This window comes from Epinephelus lanceolatus, chromosome 19 (assembly GCF_041903045.1).
Source record: "Epinephelus lanceolatus isolate andai-2023 chromosome 19, ASM4190304v1, whole genome shotgun sequence".
NCBI classification, from domain to species: Eukaryota; Metazoa; Chordata; class Actinopteri; order Perciformes; family Serranidae; genus Epinephelus; species Epinephelus lanceolatus.
This window is the reverse complement of record NC_135752.1, coordinates 25,664,784-25,681,254: the sequence shown is the minus strand read 5'-3', so window position 1 is coordinate 25,681,254 and position 16,471 is coordinate 25,664,784. Positions and strand designations below refer to the sequence as shown.

Genomic DNA, 16,471 nt, shown 5'->3' with positions numbered 1-16,471 from the left:
TCACAGCAAGTCAAACTGTTGTAAATAGAGTCATGTAGCTAAAAACTACTGGCAATCCAACAACTCTGACCAGCAAAAATGGGTTTTAATGGGTGAAATACTGCTTTACTGTGCAAGTCATTGTCTGTCAGAGATTTTGCACTAATGGACTAACATGTGAGTAAGCATGTGTGTGTGTTTCTGGGATGGTACAGGGCCAGGGTGATGAGATGCAGCGCCAGAATGAGGTGAGCAGAGAGGAATGAGTCAGAATTAGAAATGAGAGTTAGGATGAGTTAGATGAATCTGGGTTAGCCTTTCCCTTCACTCCTGCTATTTAAACACAAAACATACACGCACACACACACACGGGTGTCAAAGGCACAGGATGTAGTGAAGCACAAATTAAAGTCCACAGATTGTCATGGCACAATAAATAAAAAAAACAACAACTGAAAAAACAAAGACAACACACTGCACATCACACTACTTATGTTACCACTGTACACACACCACACACGTACACATACACACGATACTGCACTCACATTAACATACAGATGAGGACACACACTTTTAGAAAGAGTCACACACACCCAAACCAATACACAAACACACCTCACAGCATCATCCCTGCTGGCAGATAACGTTCAGACAATGTTAACAGTGACTCTGTCATCAGACTTGGGCAAAACGTAGTTCATTAAAAAAATGAATGAAAAATAAAATAAGAGAAAAATGTGTACAAACTATGGAGAATAATTTACAGCTAGTAGTTTTGCCCATGAATGAAAGACACGTCACAGCAACACTGTACGTTGAACATTATTTGCGACGCAGCTGACCATGTGTTACAGTGTAGCATTAAATAACACACCATTTATTTAACAGGTAAAGAAAAAAAAATAAACATTTGTTTGTTAATATAGCATTAAAAACAAGACCGAAATACACCCATTGAACAGAGAAAACATTTTACAGTGTGAAGAAAACTTCATACATTGAAAGCATGCCATGCACATAACGATGTCAGGATCCAAAACAGCAAACTTTATTTTGTTCAGGAAAGTCCAGACTCACAAGTCCAAGTCACTGTACGGACAAAAATCTGAGTAGACCTGGGTAAAAATGTATTTAAAGATTCTTTTTTTTTTTTTTTTTTTTTTTTTTTTACATATTTAAAGTATTAAACTGAGCCTTATTTTTCTTGCAAGGCATTACAAACACTGTGTGTGAAAACAAGATATAATATTCATACACAATAAATCCTTGCAAGCTTAATTAAACTAAAAGTGATTTTCTTTTGAATAAATAGCAAATTCTGCTACTTTTAACTAAAGCCCAGGTCTGAACACACTCACACACACACAAACTTACACACACACACACACACACACACACACACACACACAAACAAATACAGCAAAGCATGCAGCATGCACATGCACAAACTGTAGTACACACACAGAGCTGGATTGAGAGAGGAGGATTGAGAGAGGTTCCCCGCTCGACTGAACGAGGGAGGAGCGCGGGAAAATAAGATGACAAGAGAAGGAGGAGGCCCAGAGGTCAACATGAGGTCATATGAGGTCAGAGGTCGGACAGGAAGAGCTGTGAGGAAGAAGAGCAGGAGAGGGGGGGGGGGGAGAGGAGGAGGAGCAGGGCGGCTGGGCAGCAGATATGACATGTCATAGGTTCAGAGACGGACTGAAAGTAGGACGGAGAGAGACTGTCCTGAGCAGAAGACAAAATCTTAAAGACTGCTGGAACATGTCCGCAGTCAGTCAAGCTTGTATTCTGTCTTGTTCTCAGGGATAGGAAGACAAAGACAGACGGAAAGAAAGAAGGAGGGATAGAAACAAGGTATGAAGGCCCAGAGCACACTATCATCTGTGTACTAGCGCCACTTTTGCCTAGTGTATCCATCCCAGACACACATGTATGCACACACACATGCATGTATGTGTGCACACATTCACACAGACACACGTACACACATGTCAACGAAACAATCTCAAACAGCCTTGATTAAAAATAGGAAATGTGTAAAGTGTTCAGCGCTGAAATGTCCACGTTACTTTAAAAATCCCGTCAGTGGTAGGAAAAGGGAGTTACCCTCGTTTCTCATATTGTGTAAGAGGAATAAGAACCGTCATGTTCAGGGCTCGAGTATGAGGTGTGGGAAAAAGTGTAACTGAAAATAAATGAGTTGTGCCCCGGTGAGGAATGCACAGAGGCGGTGTTAGTGCATGCTGCAAAAGGCTGGGTTCATGGTGGGAGAATGACACCATTCCTCAGACCTCAAAAACACCATCTGAGATTCATAATCATCATCATCATCATCATCATGTACACGTCATGAGCAGCAAACCACCATGCAGCCCGAGTTCCCTTCAACTTACCCCTTCTGAAAAACGGGGGTCTAATAACTCGTGGCTTGTGCACTAGGCGCGGTGGCCTTGTGTCCGTGACCTCTTGTGGAGCAACAGAAACAAGGCAAAATGGCTGTTACCCACACTCAAGGGAAGCAGGGAGGGTTTCAGAGGTGGAAAGTAAATAAGGACAACAGCTCACCTTATTGAGCTGGAGAATTTTGTCTCAGATGTTTAGCTGTGTTGACTATACCTGCTGACCAATAGTCTACATTTGTTTACAGTAAAAGTGTTTGAGTAAATAAATCCTTGACAAATAATTGTAAAATAAGGGTAGAATCGCTGTAATTTTTAATCACCATAGTATAACAAGGTTTTTTAAAAGTATTTTTTGAAAGTCCTTTTTAACCATTGACTTCCCTATAAACATATATATGCACATAGTACCAAGTACACCAAATACAGGGTTCCTACAGCTTAAGGCAACTTAGATTTAACACTTTTTAAATGCAAAAGAAATAAAAAAAAGAGTAAAAAAAAAGAAATAAGACAGGGACGGGGGGAGAACAGAGCTGGGAAATACCTCCCGATGTTGCCGAGTTTTCTTGGCAATTTTGTGTTTCTCACTCTGCCTCAATCCCCACCATGCTGACTTTGAAAAACCTTTTGCATAAAATAGACCGAGCCTCGAAGGGCACAGTGACAGCTAGTGAGCAGACAGTAGTAGACAGTAAAACGAGTGTGTCCTGATGTGATGACATCACAGGAGAGGCATTTGTGCATTTTAAAAAATAGATGTTACCAATTATTTTGAGATTTCGAGGAATTGAGTCTGCAGCCTTTGCGGCAAGGCCATGGCCTTTGTGCGTGGGGCGCCTGCTCTACTGGGTGAGCTAGTGGCCGCCCCATTTTAAGACTTTTTAAGCATCTGTGGGAACCCTGAAATACTGTACTTGGCAACTGGATTTCCTGAGCCTCTAATTAACTTTCCTTCCAAATTCTGCTGGAGCAGGAACTTCCTTTAAACTTTCCATTTCTGATCGTTACAGATCATAATGGGACAAGCAAACATGAAAATACTGAGGATTCATTCCGTATTTATTTCATCTTATAATCACCCTCAAAATGTCTTGAATGGGGAATACTTTCATTCTTAACAGAAACTGATCCATAACTTGCTACAGAAAAATACCACCTTAGTGACAGATTGTTTCACTGGCTTTAAACAAAGTGTTAGGCTAATTTTAAGACTATCTGAATGTAGTGGGGTAATTCACTGTTCATTCACAAGGATATAGTGCATCTTATGTGATGTTCGATGTGTTTGTGTGTCTTACCATTGAGGACACTGGGGGACAGCAGGGTGGAGTCGCGGTCGCTAATTCGACAGGCACCCTCCTCTAATGAACCGGGCGCTGGCTGTGGAGCCTGACCCTCCAGAGATGTGACAATGTCTGCTCGATCTATATTTCTCAGAGCAGTGTACAGACTCTCCACTGAGAAGGAAACACAGGGAGCGGGGTCGAAGACAGATAGCAAAGAGAGTCAGAGAGCATTATTCGTGTAGACAGCCAGAGCCAAAAAATGTAAAAGGAGCTCTACACCATATTCAGAGTGTATCTATGATTCAGAGGTTGTGTGCACATGGCTCTTAACATGAAAGTGGCTGAGATGGTGGCTCGTCACTAACAGTGCTAACTACAGCAACAGTGCTGAAAGAGCTAACAGTGTAAACCTGAGAGTGGGCACTACACTGTCCCAAACTCAGCTATAACTGGTGTATGAGTGCAGTGTAGAGCAGTGGAAATTAGCAAGTAGGATACACAGATGGAACTCACATGCACTAAAATGCATTCATGGTCAGACCGTCTACCACAACAAGTAACAGAGCTCTGATTACAACACACACGAGTATTTTTGTGCTGCAATTTATACTTAACAATCCTGCAGGAATCAACGTCTGTAACTTACAGCAGTTTACATGCACTGCTAAATGAATACTGCAATACTGAAGTAGCTAACATTAGCTATTTGTAGCTAGTTTCTGACAATGTACAGCAGTGTCAGACTTACTCTTGGCCCTTTTGCCTTCTCTGCTGGCCCACAGGTTGAGCAGGGCGGAGCTTTGGTCCAGCAGGGAGTTGGGATTCTCCACACGAATCCTGTTGATGTCGTCCACACCAAACTGTAGCTCACGTGCCAACTCTGACAAATGGACAGTAGAGTAGATAAAAAGATACACACAACAACAGACAGATACAGAAGATTCGTAGCTCATTTGATCTTTTAAACGACTAACCTGCCCAGCTCAAACCAAGCTGCTCAGATATGATGTTGATCTTGATCTCAGTCCTCTCCATGGCATTCACTGTGGCTAAAATGAGAAAAGAAAAAGCAGCCAAATTAGAAGCTCGCTGCCATGTCACAAATATCTGTAGATTTACTTTATTCAGGAGACTGTACCCCTGACTGTGATTAAATTAAATTAAGTAGAGCATGTTTGAGTCAGGATTTATTTAGACAGTCCAGCTGATGATGAAGTAACAATAGTTTGGGATTTAGTGGACAGATCGTATCAACTCTGGCCCATCTAAATGTGTGTTATTCATAATACTCAAATACTACAGTTGCTATTTTCTTTTTGATTTTAATAAATCTTCTGTGCCCTTGTCATTGACTTGAGTTGCTTAAGTGTTGCTAATGCTAATAGCAATACTCACCTCAGCAAATGCATTGCTCTGTTGAAGGAAATAAGCAATACCCACAACACTGTTTCTGTCCAAATAACCTTCAGAGTTAACACACCATATGGGCAGGGCAGGTTAGAATTTGGGGTTCATTCAGGTGCTAGTCCCACCAATCAAAGTAGCATTCAGAAACCATTACAGAGGGACTGAGGTGCAGTGTAGCAGCGCTGTGTGATAGACAGAAAAGGCCTTTCCTCTTCAACCCACCACCCGCCATCAGCAACGTTTAGACCAACCAGAGCGGCCATCTTGACTCTGTTCGTTTACCACAGGCCAATCAGTGTGAGGGCTCCTCTGTCTAGCTCCACTGCGAGGTCCTGCCCATTCCCAGTGCTAAGCTACAGTGCTAATGCTAACAGTATCTGCTGCCATGCCATTGGAAATCGCAGTGGAGACACTAGCGCCATGCAAACCAATCACAGAGGTCATTCATCTGTTGTCATAGCTACCAGGACACTCGACACACATAAAGGCTGATTTGCCATGTGCCATGGTGCCATTCTGGGCCACGCTGGGGACGGCTGCTCATCTTTTGGTCGCACATTCAATATGATTTCCTCTAACTGCACTGCAAAGGACTCTGGGGCGTACTGTAGAGCAGTGCATTGCATCCAAGGCTCAGTCTTTGTGCCATGCGTGCACGCGAGACAGATAGGGGGAAAATAGAGGGGGCAGAGTGGGAAGCAAAGGGTTGTGGGTAAAGGGGCGGTGCAACATTCAGTGCCCGTCTCCACTGTCAATAAATCAGGAGAGGGCTGAAGGTCGGGCAGCGAAGGACTCACCCACACCAGGCTCGTTCAGTGCGCTGTAGCGTTCCCTCAGGGCGAGGGGGGTTAAGGTTCGTCTGCGCTCCTCACTTCCAACAACCTGAAAAATAAATACAAACAACACAATAACATTAGAAGTGTCATTAATGTCGTACTTTTGAGCCTTTTAGCGCTAATGTCCTGCAGGCCACTGTTTGGTCTGCAGGACATTAGCGCTTTATAAAGCTCTGGCGAACTGGTGGCACAATAAATATGAGCACACACTATGTGTATCAATAGAAGTTTCATCTTCTTGGTCACTTTGGACATTTTCAAAAAGACTGCTCTGTGGTTACAAAAGTTAATGTTAAATGAGCTAAGAATGACTGCACATGGTTTTACTTTTCATTTCTCCAAACAGAATTTAATTTTAGTGCATACCAGTAGATGATAAATGACATCACAATAACAATCACCTATGTTTTTACTGTATTGGTAAGTTCTCATTCTAGGTCGTCAAATTCTGATGCTCTCTTGTGCCACTGGCATGTGATACTGACGCTGAAGGCACCCTTTGGCATCTCTAGGACAGAGACCCTTTACTTATAGATGTGACGCACACTTGTCTGTTGGGTTAAACTTGCTGAAGCTGACACAGACGTGCCAAAAACCGCAGTTCTTTGAATGGCTGCTTGAGGCTGGCTCCAGAAGCAAGTCAGTGCCCATAGACCCCCCATTTTTAAATGCTCAACTTTACAGCATAAATAAACATGTTTACAACCTGTTACAAAAAGCTGTTTTGGTCTCTTAAGCTAATTACAACATTCATGACAACTGTATGAGGGATGATTTTTTAAAAACTCACTCATTTACATTTTACTAAGGCTTAAAGGTACGCATAATTAAGGGCCAGGCTGTCTGCAGATGTTATCCTCTCCACAGCTCCAGTCTCTTGTCCAAATATAGTCACTCCTAGCTTGTGTCTCTTAGAGACTCCAAAGGGGGCCTTTGGCGTCTGTATCACACGCTACAAGGCATGACAATGCATTAGTATTTGACGACCTGGAAATGAAAAAGTTTACATGAAATCAGAGATTGGTCGACATTGTGCACATTTTGAACTACTACAGCTACTCAGCATTTCAAATATTGAACAAGCCACATTATCAGATGAGTTTCTCCATTGTATATTAGTAGAATATACAGTAGAGTCTTACTGTCCTCTAGCCAATCAGATACGGTGAGTAATGGCTTTACTCCCACCTCAGACATCACACTTGGTAAGCAAGACATAATGTAGCGGTTGTGTTATACGTTAAAGAGAAATGTAAGAAAAACTGACTTCTTAAATCGGAGCATGTCACGTAGCAACCTCTGTCTCATCAAGCAGATGGATTTCTAGGGAAATTCAAGAACAAAAGTTTGTGTATGTGATCTTGTGGGGAGGTGTTTGCAAGCAAGTCCGTACCTTGACACAGGGTGGCATGGTTATGTTTAGGTTACACAGTACGTGTTGTGTGTCCTCGTACTTGGTGCACTTCCGCAGAAAGGACAAAAACCCAGTGGCATCCTTGTTACTATCTCTGACCTAACGTAGAGAAATGTCAGACAGAGAGAAGAAGAGACAGAAAGAGAGAAGAAGAAGAAGAAGAATACGGAGGGAGAGCGTGGAGGAAAAAGATGAAACCAGATGGTAGGAATGGAAGAGAGAAGGGGTGAGCAAAGAGAGATGGAGCAAGGAAGGAAGTGAAGGTAAGAGACAGGTTAAGAGGCAGAGCGCGTGAGAAAAGGAGAGAGTGAAACAGAGCAAGAGAGAGGAGAGGGAGGAAGAAAAACAGATCAGAATGGGTATTAGCGCCCTCCACAGTGTCTCGAGCATGTGGCGCAGTAACATGGGACGAGAAGCAGGGGGAAACAGGGATGGAAGCAGTCCACAGGCAGGCGAGAGAGAGAGATTTACCTGCACATTTTACCTGGACGTCTGTCAGACCAGACAGTTACAGAGTGACCGTGAGAGAGAGAAAGAGAGACAGTGAGACAGACACGTACAGACAAGCAAGGCCGCAAGATAGGAAGGCAGGCAAAGAAAGTGAGGGAGTCACAGGACATGCAAACAATTACCCACGAGAGTCGACAGGTAGATAGGTAAGTTGTTTGTTGCTCGGCTACACCGTAATGACTAGATATTTATCAAAGTGGTCTAGCTGATACTGAACAGTAGTGTGTGTCACACTGACAGAGACACAGAAAGAAGACACTGATGGACAAACAGATGGATTATCAAATAAAACGTACAAATAAAAACTTTACATGAATATGATAATAGACAACAGACACCAAAAAGCACACACAGTATGAAAACAAGTTATCTGTGCAACAGAGGGGGTTTAAACAACATCAATAAAATGCAGAATGTAAAAAGAGACAAAGAAATGACATTTAGGACTAATTTTACACTGATGCATCTGAAACCAAAGGGGCACACTTAAAAAAGTGTACCATTACATATCATGGTGGTGTTTATTATTACACATTGACCCTTGACCACAATTAATTAACTGTCTTAACTTTTCTTAGTGTTGTTACGTCTCTATACTAATGTCACTGTTTTTCAAGTGTATTTAACTGTCATAGTGTGGTGTTGCTGTGGTGTTGAATGAGTGCAGAGTACACAGCACTGTGCTGCTATCTAAACCTTAACATGCTAATGATGAGACAAACTGAGAGGCTGCCTGATAGAAATGACACAGAAGCACACAGAAACCACCGTACCAACGGGTTGTTTGGGTGAACAGCGGGTGGGTGCTCAGGAGGGACACTGACTAACTGGCGAGAGGCTCCTTGACACACTGAATTCAATGACTGAACAAACAAAACCACAGTACTGTATGAATACGTAGCGAGTGACAGAAGAGCAGGCATATGAACAGTCAGATAAAGACAGACCTTGACAGAGACGGGCAGCCTGTTATCTCTGAAGGCCTGGAAGCTGAAGCTGCGAGGCTGCTGCGTGGCCTTCCTGATGGGCACGAGGTTCCCAGAACACTCCAGGTGCAGCGGCATGCCCTCCATCAGCTGTGGGAAGTATCACAAAATGGTAAAGTTACTCTCCTGGTATTGATTCAACCCTTGACCAGAATAACCCCTTTGCATTTGTATGCCTCTGTGAACCAGTCAAGTCTTCGAAAACATGGATGCTTCACACACATCTTCCCCCCGGCAGCACAGATGATCTATACAATCAGCACAGTTTTAAGATGGGCACCCAAGATTAGTGTCACCAATTCAGTATCTGACCATGTGTCCCCTTCTGTTTCTAAGATATGACGTTGAATAATGGTAAGAAAAGTGTTTTGTTTTTGCAGAACATTATGATGTCACAATGAAGTTGACCTTTGGGATATAAAATGTCGTCACTTCATCATTTTATCCTAGTGGACATTTCTGTGATATTTTGTCACAATTAGCGCATGAATTCGTGAGTTATGGCCAAAAACATGTTTTGTGAGGTAACAGTGACCTTTGACTACCAAATTCTAATCAGTTCATTCTTGAGTCCGAGTAAATGTTTATGCCAAATTTGAGAAATTACCTCCAGCTGTTCTTGGGACATCACTTTTATGAGAATGAGATGGATGCAAGATCACATTGACCTTGACCTTCGAAAACCAAAATCTAATCAGTTCATTCTTGAGTCCAAGTAAATGTTTGTGCCAAATTTGAAAGAATTACCTCAAGTGCTCTTGAGACATCACTTACATGAGAATGAGACGGATGCAAGATCACATTGACCTTGACCTTTGACCACCAAAATCTAATCAGTTCATTCCTGAACCCAAGTAAATGTTTGTGCCAAATTTGAAAGAATTACCTCAAGGTGTTCTTGAGATATCACATTCACAAAAATGAGATGGATGCAAGATCACACTGACCTCAACCTTTGACCACCAAAATCTAATCAGTTCATCAAAGTGGATGTTTGTGCCAAATTGAAGATATTCCCCCAAGCCTTTCTTTGAGGTATCACGTTTACAAAATGGGCCGAATAGATGTAAGTAGGTATGGACAACTTAAAAACATTATGGCTCCGGCCAAGGCTATCACTGGCATGGAGGCATAGAAACTCATCTGTTCATCAAAATTACACATGTAGAAGTTTTTCCATGAAAAAAATCCCTTCATACCTTGAGGCTCTGATGTAACTGTACACCTTTGCCTTATTTAATATGCGTGGACAAATAAATATGCAGCTCGAGCATACCTGCTCACCTTCAATTCTGCTCATCAAACACACAAACAGAAGTAAATATTATGAGCCAGTGGCTTGACTATGTTATCAAACAGCTAATAATGTGCTGCTAATTCTAATGCTAGCTCTGAAAAGTTGAAGTCAAAGTCAAACTTAATTTGCAAAGTACCGATACGTAGTTTCCCCTAACTTTTATTCTGATGCAAGTCGTTTCGTCAGTGTTATGGAAAGCTCAACACCACAAGCTGATGTAATTGGTATTTTTACGTTTGTGACGTAACAAACCCTGGCTGTCTGAATCTGTGTTTTTGAGACTGTCATTGGTACACTGCAGTTCCAACGCGCAAATGCTCAGCCACGGCATTGACTGCTTATTTTCTTATGTCTTGCAGCATATAGAAAACACTATGGACATGTTAACAAGGTTAAAAGCTCCATTTTCACTGTATCAGCAACAGAGTCTGAGAAGGGTTTGACCCTTGTACAACAGCCAGAAAGTGGATCGATGTCATAGGACACGAACTCCTACTCTGTGCTGCAAATAGCTCTTTACTTGAAGGATCATGCCTCTCAAGATGGAGAGCTTTAGAGAGCAAGGTCAGCAGTGGTGTGGGCAGTCTTTCTTTTCATCATGCTTCTTTTTTCTAATTTATATTTTTGTATGACATTTGAGCAGCCACAGTTAATTTAATATCGTATACATTATTCTTTAGTAAAAGAGCCTGTCTGGGAACTACATTTGAAGTCGCCATAACCCTCCTGCTTTCCTCAACACTTTTCCCTTTGTGTGACCTTAGTAACATTTTCCTTCGCCCCCGTGCTGACCTCGATGTCTCGACTTCGGGCCACTTCAGTGAAGTTTTCATGCAGCTCCAGTGTTTTGTCCATCTTGTCGTCTGTCATGCAGTAACAACGCAAGCGCCCCTCTCGTGCTTCATTCATCTTTGCAAAAATAACAAACTTGGCCATGTATGGGACAGCCATCAGCTCCCGGTACAGCAAATTGGCAAAGGTCACTGCCTCTGCTGTGCGTGGACAGTCTGCCAGCCAGAATCTGGGTAAGGCAGGAAAAGAGAAATAAGAAGTGTGCAAGACAGCGGGGAAGAAAAGCTGAGTGGTAATGAATTGCTGCTGAGGTGCTCACCTTGCGGAGACATTGGTGGTAAAGTTGGCACAGTTGTGGGCGTACATCAGCTTGGTGGTTCCAGTGATGTCCTCCCACTGAGCTGGAGCTGTGCCACCTGATACACAACAACGACGCTGTGTCATTCATGCCCAGATAACCAAGGTACAGATGCCTACATACATACTTTAACAGCACATTTTATGTACATCCAAAAAAATCGAAACAATAGAAAAACTCATCACTCTAAAGAGAAAGCTGGTAAACGTCTTTTGGAACAACTTCAAAGTGGATCCTACCAATGACACTGCAGAGGAGGCGCAAGCTGGTGGTGTCACCCTCCCCAGCATCCCGAGGACTCTCCCGCCATGATGGTGGCAGAGGGATGCGCAACCCGATTGGACGGTGAAATTTGCGTCGGCGTGGCTCTATGGTAACCACTGGGCTGAAGGTCGCCTGGTTACCGAGCTGCCGCGTCAGCAGTTCATCAGGGATTGGCTGCGCCTGAGGAGGAAGTGATGACGCAGAAGCTTATTAAAAAGGAGGGTGCCAAAAAAGACAGTTTAAAGGACATGGAGCTGAGGAAGGCTGGGTGCATAAACTAAGCACAGACACAATATGAAAGCTGCAGTAAATATAGCTGATCCAAAAAGATAGTAAATAGGCAGGACATATAAATAAAGGGAGGATACAAAAAGAAAACAGAGCATAGACAGAAACATCAAACTCACAGCCATACTCACACATGCAACCAATTCATATTTCACACCTGACCCAACTCAGATCAGTGCATCAGCTCGGTCAGTGTGGCTCACAACTTAAATCAGGCAACTGAGGAGTGATGAATGGCTGGATAAAAGGAAAACATAAACAGAGCAGCATAAGGCAAAGCAAAACTCAGACCCATGCAATTTCCTTAAATAACATCAGTGCTGTGACAAATCAGTGATGTGACAGACAATGTAAACTGAAGTGACCAAAGAAACCGAAATGTAGAACCAATAATCCGTCATAATCTCTCTGTCATGGAAAACAAAACCAAGCGGAGGTGTTGGGTGAAAAGAGACAGTCAGCATGAGTGTTTGCCAAGTTCCCATATGTGTGTCTGTGGAGGTCTGGATGAGTGACAGTCAGCCACAGGTTTGCCAAAAGCTCCCATTCGGCAGGACAGACACCAGACATGGAGCAGTGTGACAGGCTGAGATACTCCTCAGGTCTAATTCTTGGCAAATATAAGAAGGGCGATGTAATATATTGTAAAACTTTGCATCATTAAGTATTAAAGGCCCTGAAAACCAGTTGAGAGGCAAGGTAAAAAAAATGTTTGCAGGCAAGGTTGGCCAAAACTTCAGTTTATCTCTTATGTAGGAGATATTATCTTCTACGTACAGGATAGAGATATTTTTTCCATCAATCTCGTATCTCCTCCTCTATCTCCTCCTATTGGAGATATTATCACTTAGGTGCAGGAAGTTATCTTATCTCCTATATTCAGGATGTTATCTCCTATGTAGGAGGTATTATCTCCTACGTAAGACATAATAGATCTCAATATATCTGATAGGAAATACATTTTTAGGTTTAATTGGGCTAGCTACTGGCTAGTGAGTCAGCTAGAGAAAGGCAGATAGATTAAGGGACTGAAATTCATGTTTTCAATGTAAACATGCAGCAGGCTCTCCAATGCCAGAGGTCATGATGGCTGCACCCTGAGATAAACCAACTACGGACAGTGCTTCTTGTGCGTATTAAACAAAATCCTGCCAGCGCCACTGCATAGCATCGGTATTTTTTACAGTGGACTTTGGAAGTTGGTTAACTGAGAGGGTTAAACCTTCTGTTTATGCTGCAGTTGGCGGAACTTTTAATCCTCAAAACAGCCTAATGGAGCCTAAAAGTTTTTCTCCTACATAGGAGATATCTCGGGCATACGGCATAATATTTCATATGTAGGAGATAAACTTAGGTTTTGGCCAACATTGCCCGCAAAAGTTTCGATACAAAAGAGATTTCTGTTTTTTGATCTTGCTGTTCTCAGTTGGTGGGGCTTGGTTGGAAAAAGGTGGTGCCACACGCTCTCCTTAACATCGTAAAGTGTTTTTGAATACTTTATCCATTTGCTACAACCACGCATACTTTACATTCCTGCTGACCAGTTTTTAGGGCATATCACAGGACTTTAGATGCGACAACTCATACGACATTTCATGAACTTCCTTCAAACATGAAGATTAACAGTAGTAAGAGAATAAAGCATCTGTCTGCAGGGCAGCGTTACAGCTTACACGTTCACTCTCGATGACTGATGGCACAGCTCTTACATATTCAGCGTGTCGTTTGTCAAACAGACAGAGCATTAACTTCAGGATATGAAATACGTCAAATCTTAACTTCAGGAGACCAACTGCAGCACAAACTGAAATACCACAGGTAAACACGTTGGCATAGATCACTGAGTCACAGCCTGAGAGTCAGCTGTTTAGTAATTCAAACATCTGTCCTCAGTAATTTCTCTAAAGCACCAGATTGTCTCTGTTGTACAAGCAAAATAACAAACACCCAAGCAATTATGAAAGGTGTACAGGAGATGTCATGTTTTTAAATATGCAATTCCGTCTTCTCTTCATCAGTCCTGCTCACGCTTACCTGCAGTCCCAGTCTCACTCTCTTGGTGACGGCCGTCTCAGGGAAGATGGCCTCGACATGGGGAACCAGCTTACTGGTCAACCGGCCGCCCTCTGGACCGATCAGATCGCTCTCCTGCTGAATGCGGGAGACCACGGCGAAGTAAAGAGGGAAGTCAGTGGAGATGATCCGACGGATTCTCTTCTTCTCAAGCTCGTCTTGACTCTCCAGGTCTACACTCGAGAAGGAGTGAAGAGGAAAGACAGAGGGAGGGTAATCTGGTAAAGACTTCCACTAATAGAGGCAAACTGAGTCATACAAACTCCAGCTTACAATAACATATGTTAGTGCGAGAGAAAATGCTCCTCTGTATTGTTGCTTAGACAACCTTTAATAGTCTCGTCTCTCTGTGCCCTTGTTCGGCAGCTCCAGGATCATACATCAAGATTAAGACTGACTCATCTGCAGCAGTGCAAGGTCTCACAAACAGCCATTCATTACCATCACACTGACCTTCATCCATGCCATTCAGAATAGTTTCCAGCACTTCGTCACCATAGCGATTGCGATGTTCCTTCCAGATTGAGCCATTTTCGCTGCGGAGGACCACAAGCTCTCGGTCCCCTCGGCCCAGTGAGGCAAAGTGGGGGATTTCTACTATTACTGGCCTGTAAAAGAAACAAAGAAACAAACAAAAATCAGTCTAAAAATCTGGTTTAGAATCAGGTTTTGCGCTTATTCTTCTCCTCTTGTGAGCCAGCTCCACTGGGTGTGCCTGTTTTCCTGGCTGTTCTTTGTGTTACAGGACGCGAGACAAGGCAGAGGGTTACCTCATGAGCCACACCTGGGCCCAGTGTGCTTCATGATATAAAAGCTCACCACCCTCCAACAAAAACTTCCTTCTTCTGTCTTTTGGTTTTCCTACAGAAATTTCCACACACGCAGACATGACTGATTACTGACATTCAGGTTTATTCAGTTATTTATCGTTAATTTGTAAATAAATAAGCTTTTAACTTTCTTAAACTCTTGTCTCCCGTCAGTGTTGAAGCATAAGAGCCGGGTTGTAACATAATCAAGACACAAAGCATCATAGAGTGGTTTCAAAAATAAATGAATAACAAAATCACGTTAGGGGCAGATACAGACTTTGTAACCTTATTAGAAAAAAAAAAAAGAAATATCCAATGTTGTTCTGTTTCAATGTTTTTGGTTGGAATATATCATAATTTACAGTATTGCCCTGAGATATACAGACCTATTGATGTCCACTAGATGGCATTATAATCATCAACCTGTTGATTATTTTGGAATGACATAACCCATAGCACATTATTGTCATTACATCACACAAATCCACTGCAAGTTATTGATTTCGTAGTTTCTGTTTGGGTTGACAGCTGGCATGTTAATTATCTTTTTTTTTTAAAGATTACTTTTTTGGGCTTTTTGCTTTTAATGGACAGGACAGCGTGAAATGGAAAGAGAGAGCGAGAGTGGGGGGGCGACATGCAGCAAAGGGTTACAAGCTGGAGTCGAGCTCGCGACCACTGCAGCACGCATCACCTCTATACATGGCACTATCTACTAAGATACTGACGCCCCATGTTAATTATCTTTAAACAGTTTTCTAAATTTTAGAATTTAATGACAATGAAATCCATCCATCCATTTTCATCTGCAGGTCACGGGGGCAGCACCCCAAGGTGTTCCCAGGCAAGATGAGATATGTAATCCCTCCAGCTTGTTCTGGGGCCTCCTACTGGTGAGACGTGCCCCAAACACCTCTAATGGAAGGCGCCCAGGAGGCATCCTGATCAGATGCCCAAACCACCTCAACTGACCCCTTTTGACGCGAAGGAGCAGCGGCTCTACTCCGAGCATCCCCCCTGGATGTCCGAGCTCCTTACCCTATCTCTAAGGCTGAGCCCAGCCACCCCACGGAGGAAACTCATTTTGGCTGCTTGTATCCGTGATCTCATGCTGGGATGTAGATGGACCAGTAAATCAAAAGCTTTGCCTTCTGGCTCGGTGTGGCACAGCGCCTACATCACTACAGATGCTGCACCAAACCGCAGATCTATCTCACGCTCCATTCTACCCTCACTCGTGAACAAGACCCTGAGATACTTGAACTCCCTTGCTTGATGACAATGAAAATTTTGGGAAATTGTGGAAGTGGAAGTCAAACAGAAACTGTCGTTTAAGCATTTTATTTACTTAATGTTTCATTCTTTTTATTTCATATAAGCACAAAAATTCTCATTCCTGTATTCAGGTTCCCGCACATTTTCATGGGCAAAATGACTTTTCAGGACCTATAAAATACATCTTTTTCTTGCTCCACTTGCCTGGCATTTTTCGAACATATCAGATTCAAATTCTATTGAGACATAATTTCAGCTAGCTGTCAAACACGAAGGGAGACGCAGAAATGTAAGTGATGGTAAACAAAACTTCACATACTGACACATATTAGAGCCGTGTTATGTGCTATAGCTACAGAAAATAAATTTGTGATGTTACACTGTGCAAAAGGTTATCACAGAAGATTACTGCAACAGATTAATTACATACAACATAATTCCGTGACTTTTCCAAAACTTTCAATGATTTTTGCTTTCCTGGGC

At 42.6% G+C, this 16,471-nt stretch overlaps 1 protein-coding gene across 11 annotated transcripts in view; it reads right to left on the bottom strand.

The window, feature by feature from the left end:
• Window positions 1–16,471, bottom strand: part of ank1b (ankyrin 1, erythrocytic b) — a 110,265-nt gene that overhangs the window by 8,184 nt on the left and 85,610 nt on the right. For 6 of the 11 annotated variants that reach the window (XM_078162165.1, XM_033647370.2, XM_078162167.1 and 3 more), the window contains exons 28-38: window positions 14,355–14,509; window positions 13,863–14,074; window positions 11,516–11,720; window positions 11,238–11,334; window positions 10,919–11,147; window positions 8,791–8,919; window positions 7,313–7,432; window positions 5,881–5,965; window positions 4,651–4,725; window positions 4,425–4,556; window positions 3,689–3,847 (exon numbers count right to left, since the gene is read on the bottom strand). In XM_078162165.1, coding sequence (XP_078018291.1) covers window positions 3,689–3,847; window positions 4,425–4,556; window positions 4,651–4,725; window positions 5,881–5,965; window positions 7,313–7,432; window positions 8,791–8,919; window positions 10,919–11,147; window positions 11,238–11,334; window positions 11,516–11,720; window positions 13,863–14,074; window positions 14,355–14,509 — 1,598 coding nt within the window. Of the gene's footprint in view, window positions 1–2,381; window positions 2,454–3,688; window positions 3,848–4,424; window positions 4,557–4,650; window positions 4,726–5,880; window positions 5,966–7,312; window positions 7,433–8,790; window positions 8,920–10,918; window positions 11,148–11,237; window positions 11,335–11,515; window positions 11,721–13,862; window positions 14,075–14,354; window positions 14,510–16,471 lie in introns of all 11 variants that reach the window. The other 5 variants (XM_078162162.1, XM_078162163.1, XM_033647367.2 and 2 more) reach the window with 1 other exon arrangement.